Raw genomic sequence first — 18,102 nt, 5'->3', positions numbered from 1 at the left:
AATGGTCAGGCTCCTGGATGCCCTAGAGTTCTGTATTGCTTTTTTGTAAATAGTTACTTACCCTAACCCTTTTTTGTAAACAGTTGCTTACCCTAACCCTTTTTTGTAAATAGTTGCTTACCCTAACCCTTTTTTGTAAATAGTATTGCTTTTTTATAAATAGTTGCTTTTTTGTAAATAGTTGTTCGCACAATTATGCTTCTGTTTTTCACTTTTTGGTGTCCAATGTTCAGCCACTGTATTGGTAAGCAACAATTTGTTTTGGCCAAAATGTGTTATTCACACTCCTGACTCCAGTTTGATGTGCTGCACTCTCCTCTGAGTGGTCCTGATTTCAGGCAGAGGCATATTCATGCTTGGAAGGTTTTATATTCTGTAGTGTCTCAACAGAACCTGATATGAATTGCTTTATTGTCTCGTCGCTGGATCACCTCCCCCTGGCAACGTGGCCTCGTTATTGTTGACAAACCTGTTTTTGTTGCTGGTTCAACAGGAGCTTCTGTAAATAGTTTTGTAAATAGTTTGAATATTTATCATAGTAATCATTTTTAGTCTCCCACTCTCTCAATTTAATTTATCGTTTCTTTGCCCCACCAGATGTTTTGTTGTCCAAGGGCACTAATTTGGTCTGTGTTGAAGATTGTTTTACACTTTAGATTAATCAAAATTGTGTTTTTTTGGCTGAATTAATCTTTTTCTGTTGAACCCTAACCCTCTTTGTTCTCCTTCTCATTCATTTGACTTTGTTTTGTTCTAACACACATCCCTTTTTCCATACACTGTTCTTAATACTTGTTCACACATGTGTTCGTCCCTTTTACTTTGTTCTTCCTGTTGTTCTTGTTCAAACACATATATCAATTGTTCATCCACTGTTGTGGTAAAATGATATTCATAGTCTTAACATGATCATGCTACCCATGCTAACATAAACACAAACGTTTCCCTCCAAAAATATAAAACGTATCTAAGTAATAGGCTACAAAGCTTTCCGTTGTCACCCTGCCTCTCCAAATGCAAAACTGTCAATAAAAAGTATGCAATAATGCAATTACAGCTGAAAAAGTACTTGGGTGTGTGTGTTTTTTATATATATATATATATATTTACCATTCAATAACGCAATCGCTGCTGTCTGTCTGTCCCATAGAAGAACATGACAGCGCAGCGCAACTATACTACGGACGTGACTGCCCTGGCAGTGACAGCAACATAGCCTGCTTGTGCTACCACACTTTCCCCTCAAAATATCGTTAAATAACGAAACTTATAAATAGTGCCAACCCATACAAAGTGTAACCACATCATGTAAATATGAAAGCAATCTTTAAAAAATAACAGCGTTGGTTTAATCTATGACTATTTTGACCATGTTTGTGCTGTTTTTGCCATAGAGAAGCATTACCACGGAAGTGCGTTTGGAACTATCCCGGCATACATAAACCACGTGACCGGCTGGCGGCGACATCAAAGAGTGTCGTAACTCTTATCTCTCTAGGGCTCTGGTATGAACCAATGAGCTTTGTTCTTAAAAGTTGACCATTAAACTAAAATATATTATAAAATAACTAAATAAATTATAAATTATTATTAACAAACAAAATACAAGAACCTTGTAACCTTGGTTTATCCAGTGCGTTACATACCATTTAAACACCATGAATAGGAACCATTTTAATCGCCATTTATTTTGCCCCAGAATGGCCTTGATCTAATTCTGGGTCCTGTTGATGTATTCTGCACATGTCAGGGTCATGTCAGATTCTGTGGTGTCGGCCTGGGCTTCAGGAACGATTGCTGTGATGCGGTTATATTGTAAAGGGAGTAAGCCGTCATAATGATGGAAACTATGAATGACTCAGAGAAAGGCTCTGGTCAAAGATCAGAGAACACTCTGAATGTGACGTCAGAGCAGCGCGTGCGCCGCCCGCTCCCTGCTCAGCTGTGTGTGTGTGCGTGTGTGTGTGTGTGTGTGAAAAAGTGTCTATGTATGAGGTGACAGTCGCTGCTAGCTTTCACACAACAAGGAAGTAGAAGATATATCGCTCAACTGAAGGCACAACCATCACAAAATCTTCGACTGTCCCGTCCGAGGTAAGCTCCTCAGAGGTGGCGGGTTTCGGGTCGGTTCTGAGCAGAAACCAACCGCCGGACCGCCGCGGAGCGTGTCATCCGCCGCGGTGGTGTAGCAGCTAGCTGTGAACGAGCAGGAAGCGTATTGTTTCCAGCATAGGGACACACGTAGCCTAATGTAGGCTACGGTCTTTCTACGTCTCTCCTTTGATATGCATTCGCTTTGTCGATACATTATTGATAACCGGAGCTTCTTTTTGTATACATATTTAGTGTACTATTCGACATAGAATACACAGAGGGAATAACCATATAGTTCCTGCTGTAGCTCCGGATACAGCCAGATGCTCTCAGCCTCAGTAAACACTGGGGGACCAAGTCAACATAATGATCTAAGGTCTCATTCACTGCCAGCGCTGTTTCTCTGGATGGGTTGTATGTCGTTTGGACATTATTGCCGGGAGATAGACACGTTGCAGCACAACACACCAGTTTGTTGGGATACCCCCCCCCCCAAGCTAAAGAGCTGTGCTTTGGAGTTAATTGCCATCAAATCAAGCTTCACTGGTAAAGCAGGGAAGGTATGGCAGGAAGCAGTGTATGTCACTGAGATGATCTACAAGTGTATACGGCAGCAGTGATTGAGCTCCCGGACTGGGATAGATTCCCTGGCTGTAACGTGGCCTGCTGCCTGCTCTCTGCTGCAGCACAGAGGAGCGTTTATGCAGCTAAAGCAGCTCCTGGAACATCAAGTCTCTCTGCAGAGCATTTCAGAGCTGCTCGGAGATCAGCTGCTCCTCCCCAGCAGACTGTAGCCCAGACTGTGTTCAGGTAAGGGGATAAGGATTCCCTAGGGTCTCGACGATAATTCAGGGTTATAATTCATTGTTAATAACCAGTTTACATTGCACATTTCCAATACAAGACTTAAAAAAAGTAACCAATTATTAATATTTTCTGATAGCAACTCGACATCTCAGAGCTTTCGGCTTTATTACAGACGGTAGTGTTCCTTCTCAGAGTTTCACTGTCCTTTAATGTGAGTCTGATCTTCGTGCTCTGATGGACACAGGCAGCATGTGGATTAGGCTGAGCTATACAAACCCAAATGTCAAATGACACCAGCTGGGAAAACGTGCACTTGCTTATTGTGTGGTACATCCTCAATTTCTTCATTCCCCTGTCTACCTCTCACTTCTCTATCAACTCCACCCTTTCTCCTCTCATCATTTGTTTTCTTCCTTCCTCCTCAGATCCCTTTTACTCGCCCCTCTCCCTGTCTTGTCATCTTCTCAGACTCTCCTTCCAGCTCCAGCGCATTCCGTGTCAGACATGTGTCCTCTTGCTGATGATCTCCCAGGAGTGTCCTCTGAGATGTAGTTGAGCAGAAGCACCATGTCTGCATGTACCCCATCAGCCTCTTCATCCTGAGCCCACATCAGCTGCCGTCCTGAGATTGTCAATATCTGTGTACAAACATGGCCGCTGTTCCTCCTGGGATTCGCATGCTGGTGTCCTTCGACAGGGACCAGTGGTGAGTGCAGTAATAGGTGTCTTAGAAGTACAAAGTAACATAACATTAAAATACTCAGGTAAAGTAAAAAAAAAAGTACTTAAATACCATACTTGAGTACATGTATTTGATTTACATTCCTTCAATGCAAATGTGTCTAACTTGATGACACACACACACACACACACCACACACACACACACACACACACACACACACACACACACACACACACACACACACACACACACCTACCTGGGTTTGGTTGTCATTGTATTGATGATACACTTCAGTGTGTCCATTTACTCCGTTCCAACTCTTGGTTGGAACCTGCTTGAAGACCAAATAAACACATTATTACTCACACAAGCTCAAGGTCATGTTTTCAGCGATCAAAATGATAGATACCGCGTTGTAGACATGGTGTGTGTGTGTGTGTGTGTGTGTGTGTGTGTGTGTGTGTGTGTGTGTGTGTGTGTGTGTGTGTGTGTGTGTGTGTGTGTGTGTGTGTGTGTGTGTGTGTGGTGTGTGTGTGTGTGTGTGTGTGTGTGTGTGTGTGTGTGTGTGTGTGTGTGTGTGTGTGGTGTGTGTGTGTGTGTGTGTGTGTGTGTTGTGTGTGTGTGTGTGTGTGTGTGTGTGTGTGTGGTGTGTGTGTGGGTGTGTGTGGTGTGTCCAGCAGTTTGGCCACTTCAGATCATCTTCTGTTGGAGGCCAAATGTGTGGAGCCTGTAGCTATGGTGACTGTTGCCATGCTTCATGTTGAGTGCCCTCCATGTAAGTGGGTTAAATATGCTTATTCATCAGAAACCTCTGCATTCCTTAGAATCACAATCAGGTGTATAGCCTTAGTAAGTTTACAGCGTAAACATGGGTAAGGGACAAAGCTAACAGAGTGATTTGCAAAAGCACACATCTAAGTTACAGGACATCCTGTATGTATAAAAACGTAGGAGGGTGTAACCTTGAAAACATGATAGTGGTAATGCGTGTGAACTGCCTGACCAGTTTGTAATCCAGCTGCCTCATACATTGTGTATATGTGGTCAGCATCTGTCTTTTACAGGGAGGCAGGATAACAGACTCATATAGAGATGTCGAGATAGCTGTCAGCAGCACAGCACACACATCATTTAAAGTTGGCCCCTCCCTCCCGGCTTCGCCAGCAAGCACGAGAGAGGAGTGAGAGGTGGTAGAGCGAGCTTCAGTGTGAATAAAAGAGGGAGCCACCTCATCAAGAACAAAACAGTGATTCAGAGGAATAAAATGTTCATCTGAGATTGTTTCACAGCACCTATGTTCTACAGCACATATAACCCAAGGTGTGCGTCTGTGTGTGTGTGTGCGTGTCCATTCCTTTGACATCACTACATTTACACACACAGTCACACATTGATGGAAGACTGCAAACTACTCATCCTTCAATTGAATGCTCTCAACACACACACCACACAACACACACACACACACACCACACACACACACACACACACACACACACACACACACACACACACACACACACACACACACACACTGATGGCTATGCCACAATGGTGGCTTCAGTATCTGGAGGAGTTGGGAGTTAAATCCCTGACTATTATTGACAACCCAATCAAACTGCTGAGCCTGCCCCCCCCCCCCCAGCTGACAGCCTGCATGGTCCTGACAGGGCTCTGTCAGGACCATGCAGTGACGCCCTCTTGTGTTTCCTCTGTGCAGGTACAGAGCGCTCACATTCATCCTCACCTTCCTGCTCTACACCAGCTTCCACCTCTCCAGGAAACCCATTAGCATCGTCAAGGTAACATAGCCTCATGACTTTTGAATACCACTGAAAACTATATATCATTGATGATCTCAAATGCCTCATCCTTTACTTAAGTACAAGTAAAAAATACTCTATCAAGTACAAATATAACATTCTCAATGTTACTTATGTAGAAGTATAGAAGTATTAACAGCTAAATGTACTACAAACATCAAAACTAAAAGTATTTAGTATGCAGAACAGCTCTTTTTACAGTTTTATGTTAGCATAGAATATTTAATTTTATTGTGTTTTTATCACAACAAATACACAGATGGGCATTTTATATTGTAGTTTGTCAATGTGGAGCCAATTGTATGTACTTTTTAGGATATGGGGTTGTATTTATATAGTACAGAACTCCATTTTATGTTATCTTGTAAATAGATCACATATTTTAATATTTAACTAGTAATTATGAGATGTTAAGTAAATAGTGAGTAAAGTACAATATTTGTCTCAAAAATGTTGTGGAGTAAAAGTATATAGTAGTGTAATGGCATCCAAGGTTTCCTTTTGCCACTATAGAGCGGGGTTGACGACACGCAATCCAAAGCAATAAGCAGCCGAAGGTTTTCAGTCAAAAAATGTAATTTATTAACAAAAACGTATTGACTTAAATAGTCTCAAAATAACAAATCTAAATCAATATTTCGGCGATATACTTTCTTATATAAACTATACTTTGCAGTCCAATTTGCAACACTAATCTCTGTTTAAAATTTGCGGTCGAAAAACTGTTCCGCTGCCCGTCTCATCCAAGCCCCCAGAAAGTGCGCCGAACTCGGATGAAAATATTCGTGCTGGCCAAACGGCGGTACTACACTTCCGTTTGGTTGCCAGGCCCGGAAACACTTTTTCCCATTGACTTACATGGGGAAAGAGTGGTCTGTAAATCGTTGGATAATTTTTTAAAAACTAAATAAACTACCCAGTATGAACGTTTGTATAGCCCTTATTAAAAATATTCGTTCCTCAAGTTGTAAAAATGTGCTAATAACGTTATTCTGAGAGTTATTTCCCTCTGCATTATGAACGCGCATCTAACCCACGGGACCGTGCTGCCCGGCACGTTCATGTTACGTGTTCAGCACTACACTACGTTTATCTTTACCCATGGATGCACACTAAGAACGGACCCATATCGCCTTACTGCCAGCCCACGGAGCTGTAATAATGGATATATTGCACATGTTTGCTGTAATTCATCATTTGTAAAATATTATACTACATGGGCTGTATGACACCCTCCCGGTCCTCCCAATAGCCAGCCGGTGCCTGCCGGTGAGCGTGGAAGTGTGGTCTGCCGCAAGCGGACGGCAGGAGCGGGGCTGTCAGCATCAGCTTGTAGATGGTATTTTAAACTCGATGTGCTCTGAAACTACGGGGCGGCCGAGGAAAAAAAATACATATGCGTTAATCGCGTTAAAATAATTAGTGGCGTTAATTTTTTTTTGCGTTAACGCGTTATTAATGCGTCAACTTGACAGCCCTAATATATATATATATATATATATATTAGGGCCGGGACTTTAACGCGTTAATTAAGATTAATTAATTACACAAAAATTAACGCGTTAAAAAAATTAACGCATTTTAATCGCACTTATTTTTGCACCGCGGAACGTTTCTCACTGGATGAGTTTCAGGCGTACCGATTATACTGGAGCACCAACTAACGTTCATGACTTCAGACAACAACAAACCACAGTGAACAACAGTGGGAAATGTTGTTTTAAAAAACGGATGGATGGAAGCGTCGATAAGAGCACGGTTGTGTGCAAATTATGCAAAAAGGAATTCGCATATCACCGCAGCACATCAAGCCTCAAGTATCACCTCAATGCAACACATATAGCAGCTAGCGTGGAAGCTAGCGTGGACGTTAGCCTCTTTTATCGCGTTCACACCAAAAAGAGCCGGTACTAAAATTAGTTCATGAGAACCTTTTTACCCCCACGAAAGTCCCTGCTAGAGAGCAGGGACTTTCGTACGGCTCTCTTGTGAGAAAAGAGCTATATGTCTGATTGGCTGGGCGGATTGCAAACCACGCCCCGTAAAACTCCCAAAAAGTTTTGTGAAGCCGCCATTTTATTATCCTCGCATTAGCATTATTAGCATTAGCCCAGCGCAGAAACGCAGAGAGACTAACTTATGGCAACACAAAATAAAACATGGGAGCGGTGGAGATGAGGAGGTGTCGGCGTTCTGGCGATTTACTCGGAAGGCTGCTGGGACTCCCAGCAGCTTCTACTGAAGCCAGTCCCCAACTCCGGGGACTTCCGGCCGGGGACTTTGGGCGGCAGTATACGCCGTGAAGTGGTTTGCGGCCTGCCAGTAAACCCAAAGCAGAAGAAGAAGAAGTGACGTCAGCGGCTTCATTTGCCTAATCCACCCCCAGGTTCAAAGAGTTCTCATGAACTAAATTCTCATGAACCTTTGTGGGAAAAGTACTGCGGTGTGAATGCGCCTAATGGTATACTAAAATCCATGTGAAAAAAAAATTGCTTCTCACTGTTCTTAGGTCAAATATGTATATGCGATTAAAAATGCGATTAATTTCGATTAATTAATTACAAAGCCTCTAATTAATTAGATTAATTTTTTTAATCGAGTCCCGGCCCTAATATATATATATATATACAGTGCAATAATTATTTCATGCTAAATGAAGCTCTGTTGCTTGGATATCACTAGATCCTGTTACAGCGTAATATAAGTACATAACGATTGATGTGCACATTAGCATAATTACTAGCTAGCCGCTAGCTGTTAACTGCCGCCTCGTTAATATCAAATCCATCATAATAACATCATTACCATGCTGTCATGAACGCGCGGTGCTGTTACGTGTACGCAAATTGACGTGCTTGATGTGAACGAGCATTTTGGTTAAAGCTGCGCATGCTCTATGAGTGCACATACGGGTACTTCTCAGGCATGCTGGGTAATCTGTGACGTTTCACTCTCTCAAAAGTTGGGCCATTTTGTCATCATGCGCTAATGAGCAACTCTCATAGGAATGAATGAGGCCCCGCCTCCCACGCTGTATCCAGTTCTTATTATACATCCATGGTCTCATCAGGTCTCAGAGCACCGTGGCTGTCCTCAATTGCCTCACTTAAATAAACACCGGAAGGTACAAGGAAGATCATATTTACAATTTAAAATAAACAATCATTTCATCCAAAGATATTCACCATGGCAATATAAATCCTTTTCCATCATTAATTCATTTATCAAACTATTAATCTAAATAATAACGTTGACTTCATTGTGGCTCTAACACACCGGCCCCTAATTGTTGACGCAGTAGCGAAACAATTAATACATTATAATAGAGCCAAAAAACAAGCAGTTACGCAAAATTTAACTGTCACCAATATACAATCATTGTCATAGTTCATAGTCCAATGTTTGTGTTAGGTGTGTTTGCATGAGTTCAAGAGGAAAAGGGGGGGGGGGCATGTGTGTATGTGATACTGGGTGTCAGAGGTTACTAGCACATGACACCTTGTGTTCAATCAACTGCTTCCAGGAGCAGACAGAGCTTGTCAATTGGTCGCTGTAAGGTGCTACTCTTGGTTTTCACCAAGACACTTCGGACAAGCCCTTTGGACCCTGACAGTGTCTTTATCACCCGGCCCAGTTGCCAGGAATTTCTTGGTGCTGTGTTATCCACGATGACGACAAGATCATTGGGGCGAAGGTTCCGTTTGGGGTTGTGCCATTTGACTCGCTGTTGCATGATTGGGAGTTATTCTCTTATCCATCTCCTCCAGAAAAGATCTGCGAGGTATTGTGCCTGTCTCCATCTCCTCCGTGAGTACAAGTCCTCCTTGTGAAAGAGTCCAGGTGGCATAATCGGTTTTGTCTTTAGCAGAAGGAGGTGATTTGGCGTGAGGGGTTCGAGATCGTTTGGGTCACTTGAAACTGTAGTCAATGGTCTGTCATTCATGATGCCCTCAAGCTCGCACAAAGCTATATGTAGAGTCTCATCATCCAATCTCTGTTCTTTTACAACGGAATACAGAATCTTTGTTACAGGTCTGATGAGCCTCTCCCAAACTCCACCATGGTGGGCTCCATATGGCGGATTAAAAGTCCATTTTACTCCGTCCCCGAGTAATGCATTTTGAATCTTGTGTTGATTCAGGTCTTTAAGAGCAGCTCTCAGCTCTTTCTGTGCTCCCACAAAGTTTGTGCCGTTGTCTGTCCTGATGCTTGTCACCTGCCCTCTGCGACATATGAATCTGCGCAAAGCATTGATGCAGGAGTCAGTGTCCAATGAGCTCGAAACTTCCAGATGTATGGCACGACTCACAAGGCAGGTGAAGATCACTCCCCAACGTTTTACATTTGCTCTGCCTCGTTTAACCTCCAGGGGTCCAAAGAAGTCGATACCAACATGAGTAAAGGGTGGTAGATCTGGAGACACCCGATCCTCGGGGAGGTCAGCCATTTTCTGCTCTCCAACTGTGGCTAGCATTCTTCGGCAGAAAACACAGGCTCTGATTATCTTTCTGGCTGGCGAGTTAGCACGAGGCAACCAGAATCTTTGATTTAGTCTTGAGAGCATGTGGCTTCTCCCCGAGTGTCCAATCTGCTGATGGATGTGGCCCAGGATCAGTTTGGATACAGTAGAGTCTCTGGGCAGGATAATGGGGTTCTTCAGATCCATTGGCATTGCTGATTTGCTTATTCGTCCTCCCACTCTTAGCATGCCTTCAACTAAGATTAGGTCCAGCTTCCTGATAGAGCTGCTTGCTCCTACTTGCCTTCCCTTCTCCAAAAGTGCAAGTTCCTGAGAGAAGTAACGTCTTTGCTCAGAGTGAATTATTGACCTTTCAGCTTCTCTAATGTCCTCCGCAGACAGATGTTGTGATCCAAATGTCAACTTTAGCTTGTTCATTTTGTCATTTAAGGATTTCAAAAGAGTCCCATTTGGGGCAAGGTCCGTCTTTGCAGATTTCCTTCTTTGATTTAGCAGAAGAAGAATTCCCCTTAATTTAAGTATCCAAGCAACCCCTCTCTGCAGTCTGCTCCATGATGAGTAATACTCAAACAGTTTGCTGGTTGGGTTGGTTTCGTGGACACTCAAACTGTTAACTGCTACGTCCTTTCTAACCTCTGGGTCCTCTGATGGAATAAGGCCCAGGTTCTTAGGTGTTTTTGGCCAATATTCCTTTTCCTTTTCCAGATACTTAGGTCCTGTTATCCACCTTGATGTCTTTAGAAAGTCTTCTACATGCAGCCCATGGGACGCGTCGTCGGCAGGGTTGTCTATGGAGCTCACATGCCTCCACTGCTTCTCCTGAGACAGGTCCTTGATCACTGAAACTCTGTTTGCCACAAATGTGTGATATCGTTTAGTCTGGTTGCTGATGTATCCGAGGACAGAGGTGCTATCTGTCCAGAAGGTTGAGTAGTTGAGGTCCACTTTAAGCTCCCTTTTCAACATCCTGTCCACCTTTACTGCAAGTGGTGTTGCAGTAAGCTCCAATCTGGGAATAGTGATCTGTTTGAGTGGAGTCACTCTGGATTTTCCCAAAATAAATGAAACATGGACCCTTCCCATACTGTTTGTAAAGCGAAGATAGCTGGTGGTGCCGTAACCTTTTTCGCTTGCGTCACAGAAGTGATGAAGCTCTGCAGTCCTGTTTGGTCCAACATTCTCAGGTTTCATACACCTGTGCACTTGAAATCTGCTAAGCTGTTCCAACTCAGTGATCCATTTCTGCCATTGTTTTGAGTATTCTTCTGGGATGGTTCCATCCCATCCACACTTTATCCTGCATAGCTCTTGGAGGATCTGCCTGGCTTTAAGGATAAATGGGGAGAGGAATCCTAATGGGTCGTAGATGGAACTGACTGCAGAGAGGATCCCTCTCCTGGTAAGAGCTCGGTTTTTGATATTGATTTTGAATATGAAGGAGTCTTTCTCTGTATCCCATTTGATTCCAAGTGCTCTTTCAATTGGCAGGTTTTCCCTGTCAAAGTCCAGATCCTTGAATAGCTTTGCTCTGTGATGCTCAGGTATACTTGCAAGCACTTCACGGTTGTTACAGACCCATTTGGTCAATGAGAAACCTCCTTTGGCGCATGCGTCTGAGGTCTCTGATAAGCTTAATAGCTTGTTCAACTGTGGCCACTGATTTGAGGCAATCATCAACGTTAAAGTTGGAATTGATTGTTTCAGTTACCTCTTCGTCGTACTTGAAGCTGTTGTCTTCTGCCACTTGTCTGCGAGCATAGTTAGCAATGCTAGGTGAGGACACAGCACCAAAGAGGTGGACCTTCATTCTATATGCCTCCAATGAATTTTCAGTGTCTCCATCTGGCCACCACAGAAACCTAAGGAAGTCTTTGTGCTCTCTCTGGACTTGCACTTGATAGAACATTGCCTCGATGTCCCCCATGAAAGCAATTTGTTCTTGGCGGAATCTAAGCAGAACTCCAATGAGAGTGTTCGCCAGGTCTGGACCTTGGAGAAGTTCCTTGTTAAGAGATGTGCCTTTGCATGATGCAGTGCAGTCAAACACAACTCTAAGTTTGCGCTTTTGTTGATGGTAAACACTGTGGTGAGGTATGTACCATATCTGTCCATCATTCCTGTTAAGCTGTTCTTGTGGCACTCTCTCTGCATAACCCTTTTTTAACACATCCTCCATGAATGTTTTGTATTCCAAGGCATATTCTGCATCCCTCTTAAACCTCTTTAGGAGATTTAGAGTACGTTGTTTTACCATTTCGTAGTTGTCAGGCATAACTATGTCCTTTTTTCGAAAAGGCAAGGGTAGGTGATAGTGTCCATCCTTGAGTTCTACTGAGCTTGATGCTATCTCCATGAACCTTTTGTCTTCACCTGACATTTCCTTCTTCTCTTCATAATATTTTTCCGAGAAGTCCTGATTGTATTGTGTGATGAGGAGATCATTCAGGTTGGCTACTGATATTCTGTTGACCATTGTGACCACAGGTCCGGATTCCACAGCAGTACAAGCGTTGAGTGGTCCATTTACCACCCATCCAAACACTGTCCTGACTGCATATGGTCCATTTCCTTGACTTCTTATTATGTCCCAAGGTTCCATTGCCTTAGGAACATCAACTCCTTTTAGAAGCTCTATGTCAGCATCAATTTCTTTCAGCTGTATGTCACTTAGATAAGGCCATCTTTCCAGATCCTTTTGGGTAGGTACATTTTCTTTTGAGACAGGAATCTTACTCTGTGTGTACACCTGAGGTAGGTCAAGGTAAGTACTGCCATCTAAATGTCCTATCTCCAATCCTTTGAGTTCGTAACTCTTTACAAGTCGTTCCTGACCCATTGTTCGTAGAACGACTGTCGTTTTTCGTGCTTTGGGATTCAGCTGTCTGCAGAATGACGCTGAACTGCCGGGATCAAGAAAAGCATAGGTTGAGATAAACTTATCTCCTTTGTGAACCTTGACTCGAACAGGCACTATGGCTAGGGCACAATCCCTACCGGCCCCAGTGGCTTCACCAGCCGAGACAAGTGCACTGTTGACCCAAGCTCCTTTTGTTTCAGTAGGGGGAGTCTTTTGTAAAAGTGGACTGTCAATATGAAGTATTGTTGGGTGACTCTTTTGACACGTTTGACATGTCAGCCTTTTCCTACAGTTCCTGCTCATATGGTCCCTCATCAAACATCCAAAACAATAACCATTTATCTTCAAAAAGTCAACCTTTTCCTTGTGTGGATGATTTTTGAACTGATGGCAATCAGTCAGCGTGCTTGCCTTTACAAAAGTAGCAAAAAGAGGCAGGACTGCCCCCTTGTGGCTGTTTGAAGGTGCCACGCTGCTCTGTGTTTGACAGTGCAGCGCTGCTCTCCTGATCACATGCTGCTGCGATGATGGTGGCGAAGCTGCTGCCTCTACTTTTAGGTGTTCTGTGGCTCATGGGTTGGCTCCTAGTGGCCATCCTTGGGCTAGAGATGTGGCGATCCTGTATATCCCCAAATAATGGGTCCAGGAGTATTTTAGCTTGTTTTTCCATAAGCTCCACAAGGTCACGAAATCTAGCTCTCTCCTTTGTTCTCTGTAATATATCATAAGCCACTGTCCGCCATTTTTCTCGCAGTTTGTAAGGGAGTTTAGATATTATTGATCTTAGATTGGAAGGAATATCTAGTTCATCCATGTACTGTAAATCTTGCATAGCATTGCAGCATCCTCTTAAATACATTGCATATGCCTGAAGCGCTTTGCCATCATCCGGTCTAATTGATGTCCAGTTCATTGCCTTTTCCAAATAAGTGCTGGTTACTTTGATCTCGTCCCCAAATTGCTCCTTCAACAGCTGTTTGGTTTCTGTGTAACCTCTTTGGGTATCCATATGCAGGAGGGCTGAACGATATACCGTGTCATGGCAATAACCGTGATATGCGCATGCGCGTTATTCACACCGCAGGGACGTGCGGTTTTATTCATTTAAAAAAAAAATGCTAACCAGAGATGGGGTCGTTACTAAAAAAAAGTAATATTACATATTACTTTTTAAAAAAAAGTAATATATTACACTACTTCGTTACTCTCTACATAAAGTAACTTGTTACTTTACTCGTTACTTTACTCGTTACTTTACTCGCAGGGCCGGCCCGCCCCTCCCTACAGGCAGATCACGCAGACTGCGGCGCACCTACAGTGTGCGCGCCACAGTTTTGTCTCTGCGAGACTCCACTTGCACCCCCAATTACTATTGCATTAAGGAAGACATAACACAAGTCTTTCTTTTTATATGCTCTAAAATAGGCTACCAGCCTACCACAACAAGCTAACAGTCTGTGAAACGTGAAGACACTAATTAATGAAACCAGTTCAAGACGCATTATTCTTATCATTCTTTATGAGCGCAGTAACGGTAAGGTATCTAATTACTTATGTATTTAGTATTCCATAATTTAGTAACAGAGATGGTCAAACTAAAGTGGTAGAGACAGAATTCCTACAATGAAGCGGGACATTGAACTGTTCACCCGTGAGAGGGCGATCAACAAAAGAGAGCGAGCGGCCCCGTTGAGGGAGTTTACAGATGAAAAGACTCAGCCAAGTTTATGCAGCACTGCACGTGGAGATGTGGTCTCGCAAGTCGCGCAGATTACATAGGCCTACATGTATATAAACCTGCGGCGGAAACCCCTCTTGTCTGTCAGTGAGTGTGACTATTTTATAAAAGTAACGAAGTAACGCGTGTCGGGGCAATGTTAGTAACTGTAGTGTGATTACTAAATTATAAAAGTAACGCGTTACACTACTCCGTTACCTTGTAACGCGTTACACCCAACTCTGATGCTAACGCACTTTAGCACAGAATTCAAAATAAAGATACCCTTATTACTTATCGAAACTGCACATACAATATATCCGATTAAAGCTGAGACTCCACAGATTATTTAAGTATAGTATCTAAGCGATCCGATCTCGCGACAGGGGAAGCAAACACAGACATCACAACACGTACCTTTTACGGAGCTTTTACGGGAGATTGTCTCACCGTAGCTGTCAATCTGATCAAAAGACGTGTTCAATGGCATTAAAATTAGAAAAAAACGCGGCTGAATCGGTTGATCCATAGGTTAATAATGTATCTGTGGCTTTGAAGCAATTGTTTATAATCCATAATTCCATTTTTATGTAAAAATCGGAGCACAAAAGTTAGCTGCTAATGGTAGCCACCAGAGTGTATGCAGTTTCCGGTTTTGGCTACGCGTCACTCTCACTCCTTATTTGGTAATGTGTGTGTCCGCATAGCCAAGACCGGAAGCAACAGCCACTCTGGTGGCTACCATTAGCAGCTAACTTTTGCTCTCCGATTTTTACATAAAAATGGAATTATGGAATTATAAATGAATAATTTTTTTATACAGAGACGTTAAAAACCTATGGATTAACCGATTCAGCCGCGTTTTTTCTCGTTTTAATGCCATTGAACACGTCTTTTGATCAGATTGACAGCTACGGTGAGACGATCTCCCTTAGAAGCTCCGTAAAGGTACGTGTTGTGATGTCTGTGTTTGCTTCCACTATCGCGAGTTCGGATGATTCAGTGATGATACCAGGGGCGTTGCCTGGACCTGAAAACATTCGGGGCTTAGCCCACAGTGGCGGCGGCGGCGGCCGCGGCGCTACAGTGGAATTTTCAACTGCAACACTCCCCACACGCACATACACAGTACACCCGCGACTGTCACAATGAAGGCTCTATAATCAGCATATAGGCAGGGCAGGGGAAAAGTGCTATTTTTTATGAGTGGGGGGGCAGACCTCACCTCCTCTAGGGGGGTCCGGGGGCATGCTCCCCCGGGAAGATTTGTTTTTAAATATTGAAGTTAAAGCATCAATCTGGTGCACTTTGAGAGCAACATTAAGAGATCTATGGATACATCTCTCAACACCCATATGAAATATAACTGGAAACAGATTTACTATTTCTTTATGGATATTTTACAAATCACTCTCCTTTTAAACTCTATTCTTGTTTTACTTCCATATAGTATCTCATACCTGTTTTTCATTTATTCTCTTATTTTTTTTATAACTATAATGATCATATGAACGTGTGCCGCGGAAATAATCTTTTGAATAATTTGTGACCAAACCGTTTGAGACCCACTGAGATAACTTAGACTAAAGCTAACTATCTAAACCCTCAGAGTCCTTTAGCTCACCTGAGTCCCTCAGTCTGAGAGGAGAGGACTCTCATCCAGCTTGTCGTGGAACAAACAGCTCCTTATGTCCGTTAGTGCAGCTAGCTAACCAGATGCTAACAACACGGTCCCTGCTGGCACCGGTCTCTCTCTCCCTCTCTCTCTCTATCACACTTAAATGCGCCATCGCCACACACACACAGAGCCGAGCTTGAATTACACAAGCACACGTTTATTTCCATGCAACTCTCTGATTGGTCTGGTGTGTTGCATTCACTGAACACGGGAAATTACAGTCCTGCCGTCCTCTCTTGTGTCATGATGAGGCCAGGCGACGCCACTGGATGATACTATATACCTAAATAATCTGTGGAACCTCAGCTTTAATCGGATATCTTGTATGTGCAGCTACGATAAGTAATAAGGGTACTTTTATCTTGAGTTCTGTGCCAAAGTCCGTTAGCATTTTTCGCTCAGGGGTCATTTAGATGCTTCTTATGAGACTTGTGTTTTGTTTTGGGAAAAATGGTTTGTATCGTCAGTTAGCTGAGATTATTTCCGTTAATCTTAATCTGGTATAACACATGAATAGGTTCTTAAATATTAAGATCCCCTGAGACACAGTGTCGTGAAAAAAAAAGTAAAGTACCCGCCGGGACCTTGGGGCTTAACAGGTTAAAAAAAACGCAATATATATCGCAGGGGAACAAAAAACCGCAATGTCAGTTTTTTTCAATATCGTGAAGCCCTAATATGCAGGCAGCTTCGAACGAGATCTTTGGGCTGGCCGGTAGTGTACTGGTCGAGAAAGTAGAGCCTGTCATGACTGCTAGCTATTTTATCCTCAATAAGGTGTTCGAAAGCTCGCATTAAGGACTGATATTCAAGTGGATCACCATCGAACACTTTTATCTCCATTGTTGGTAACAAAGTAAGTTTCTGCTGCATAATGATGAGGTCAGCAATATCTCTCTGTCTCTGTATAACAGTGTCAAGGTTATCATCAACTCCGCCCCACACTCACTCTGTCTGATGCCGAAAAGCTGGTCCATGCCTTTGTCTCCTCCAGGCTGGACTACTGCAATGCACTCCTCATCGGGATCCCTAACAAAAGCATCCAGAAGCTCCAATACATTCAGAACAGCGCTGCTAGGATCCTGATGAGGGTGCGCAAATATGAACACATCACCCCCATCCTTAAAGCACTACACTGGCTACCCGTGGAACAGAGGATCGAATTTAAGGTCTCCGTCCTCACCCACCAGTGTGTCCATGGAACTGCCCCTCTCTACCTCAAGGAACTCCTCACCCCCCATACCTCCTTGCGGACCACCCGCTCCAGCAACTCCAACTTCCTCAAACCCCCCAGGACTAAGCTCCGTACTATGGGAGACCAGGCCTTCTGCTTGGCTGCTCCTAGTCTGTGGAATGCTCTCCCCGACCAAATGAGAGCACCACAGACCGTGGAGGCTTTTAAAAAAGGCCTCAAAACCCATCTCTTCAATAGAGCCTTTGCCTAGACCTTTTTATCACCCTTTTATTTATTTTTTATTTTTGTATTGCTTTTTATTAATTCTACCGTGTTGTGTAATGTTTATTTATACTGTTCATGCTCACTACTTGTAGCACTTCGGGATTTGAAATCAAATATGAAGTGCTTTATAAATGGAACCCATTATTATTATTATTATTATCATGGGTTTTATTGTGTTGGGTGGAGCTATGCATTGTGGGCATTTTAAAAGGTCTAAACTGTGTTGTGGGTTGCCGAGGGCTGCGAAGATTAATGACAGTCCTCTGAAGTGGTGTTTTAGGCACTGCACCCAATCGCATGAACTCCATGGCTGAGATTTCAGGATCCAAAGTGTCTGTGCTTCTTTCTTTGCTTTCCTCCAGATAAGCATTTATTCCATCTTGAATTTGATCCTCCATTTTTTTCCTCCACGTCAATGCTTTGCAGAACCTTTATTTTAGCAGCAGATGCTGCAATTTCTGTGTCCAGTTCCATTTGTTCCAGTTGTAATAGCAGTGCATGTT

The 18,102-nt window shown here is 43.2% G+C and overlaps 1 protein-coding gene across 1 annotated transcript in view; it reads left to right on the top strand.

Annotated features, from left to right (window-relative positions):
- Positions 1 to 1,836: 1,836 nt before the first annotated feature.
- The window catches only part of slc37a1 (solute carrier family 37 member 1), a 45,400-nt gene continuing 29,134 nt past the window's right edge, over positions 1,837 to 18,102 (top strand). The window contains 3 exon segments of the mRNA XM_034202037.1: positions 1,837 to 2,094; positions 3,327 to 3,607; positions 5,306 to 5,387. Coding sequence (XP_034057928.1) covers positions 3,552 to 3,607; positions 5,306 to 5,387 — 138 coding nt within the window. The 5' untranslated portion in view covers positions 1,837 to 2,094; positions 3,327 to 3,551.

This window comes from Gymnodraco acuticeps, unplaced genomic scaffold (assembly GCF_902827175.1).
Source record: "Gymnodraco acuticeps unplaced genomic scaffold, fGymAcu1.1, whole genome shotgun sequence".
Lineage (NCBI taxonomy): Eukaryota > Metazoa > Chordata > Actinopteri > Perciformes > Bathydraconidae > Gymnodraco > Gymnodraco acuticeps.
Note: the sequence above shows the minus strand (reverse complement) of the source record. Positions and strands in the feature narration are given on the sequence as shown.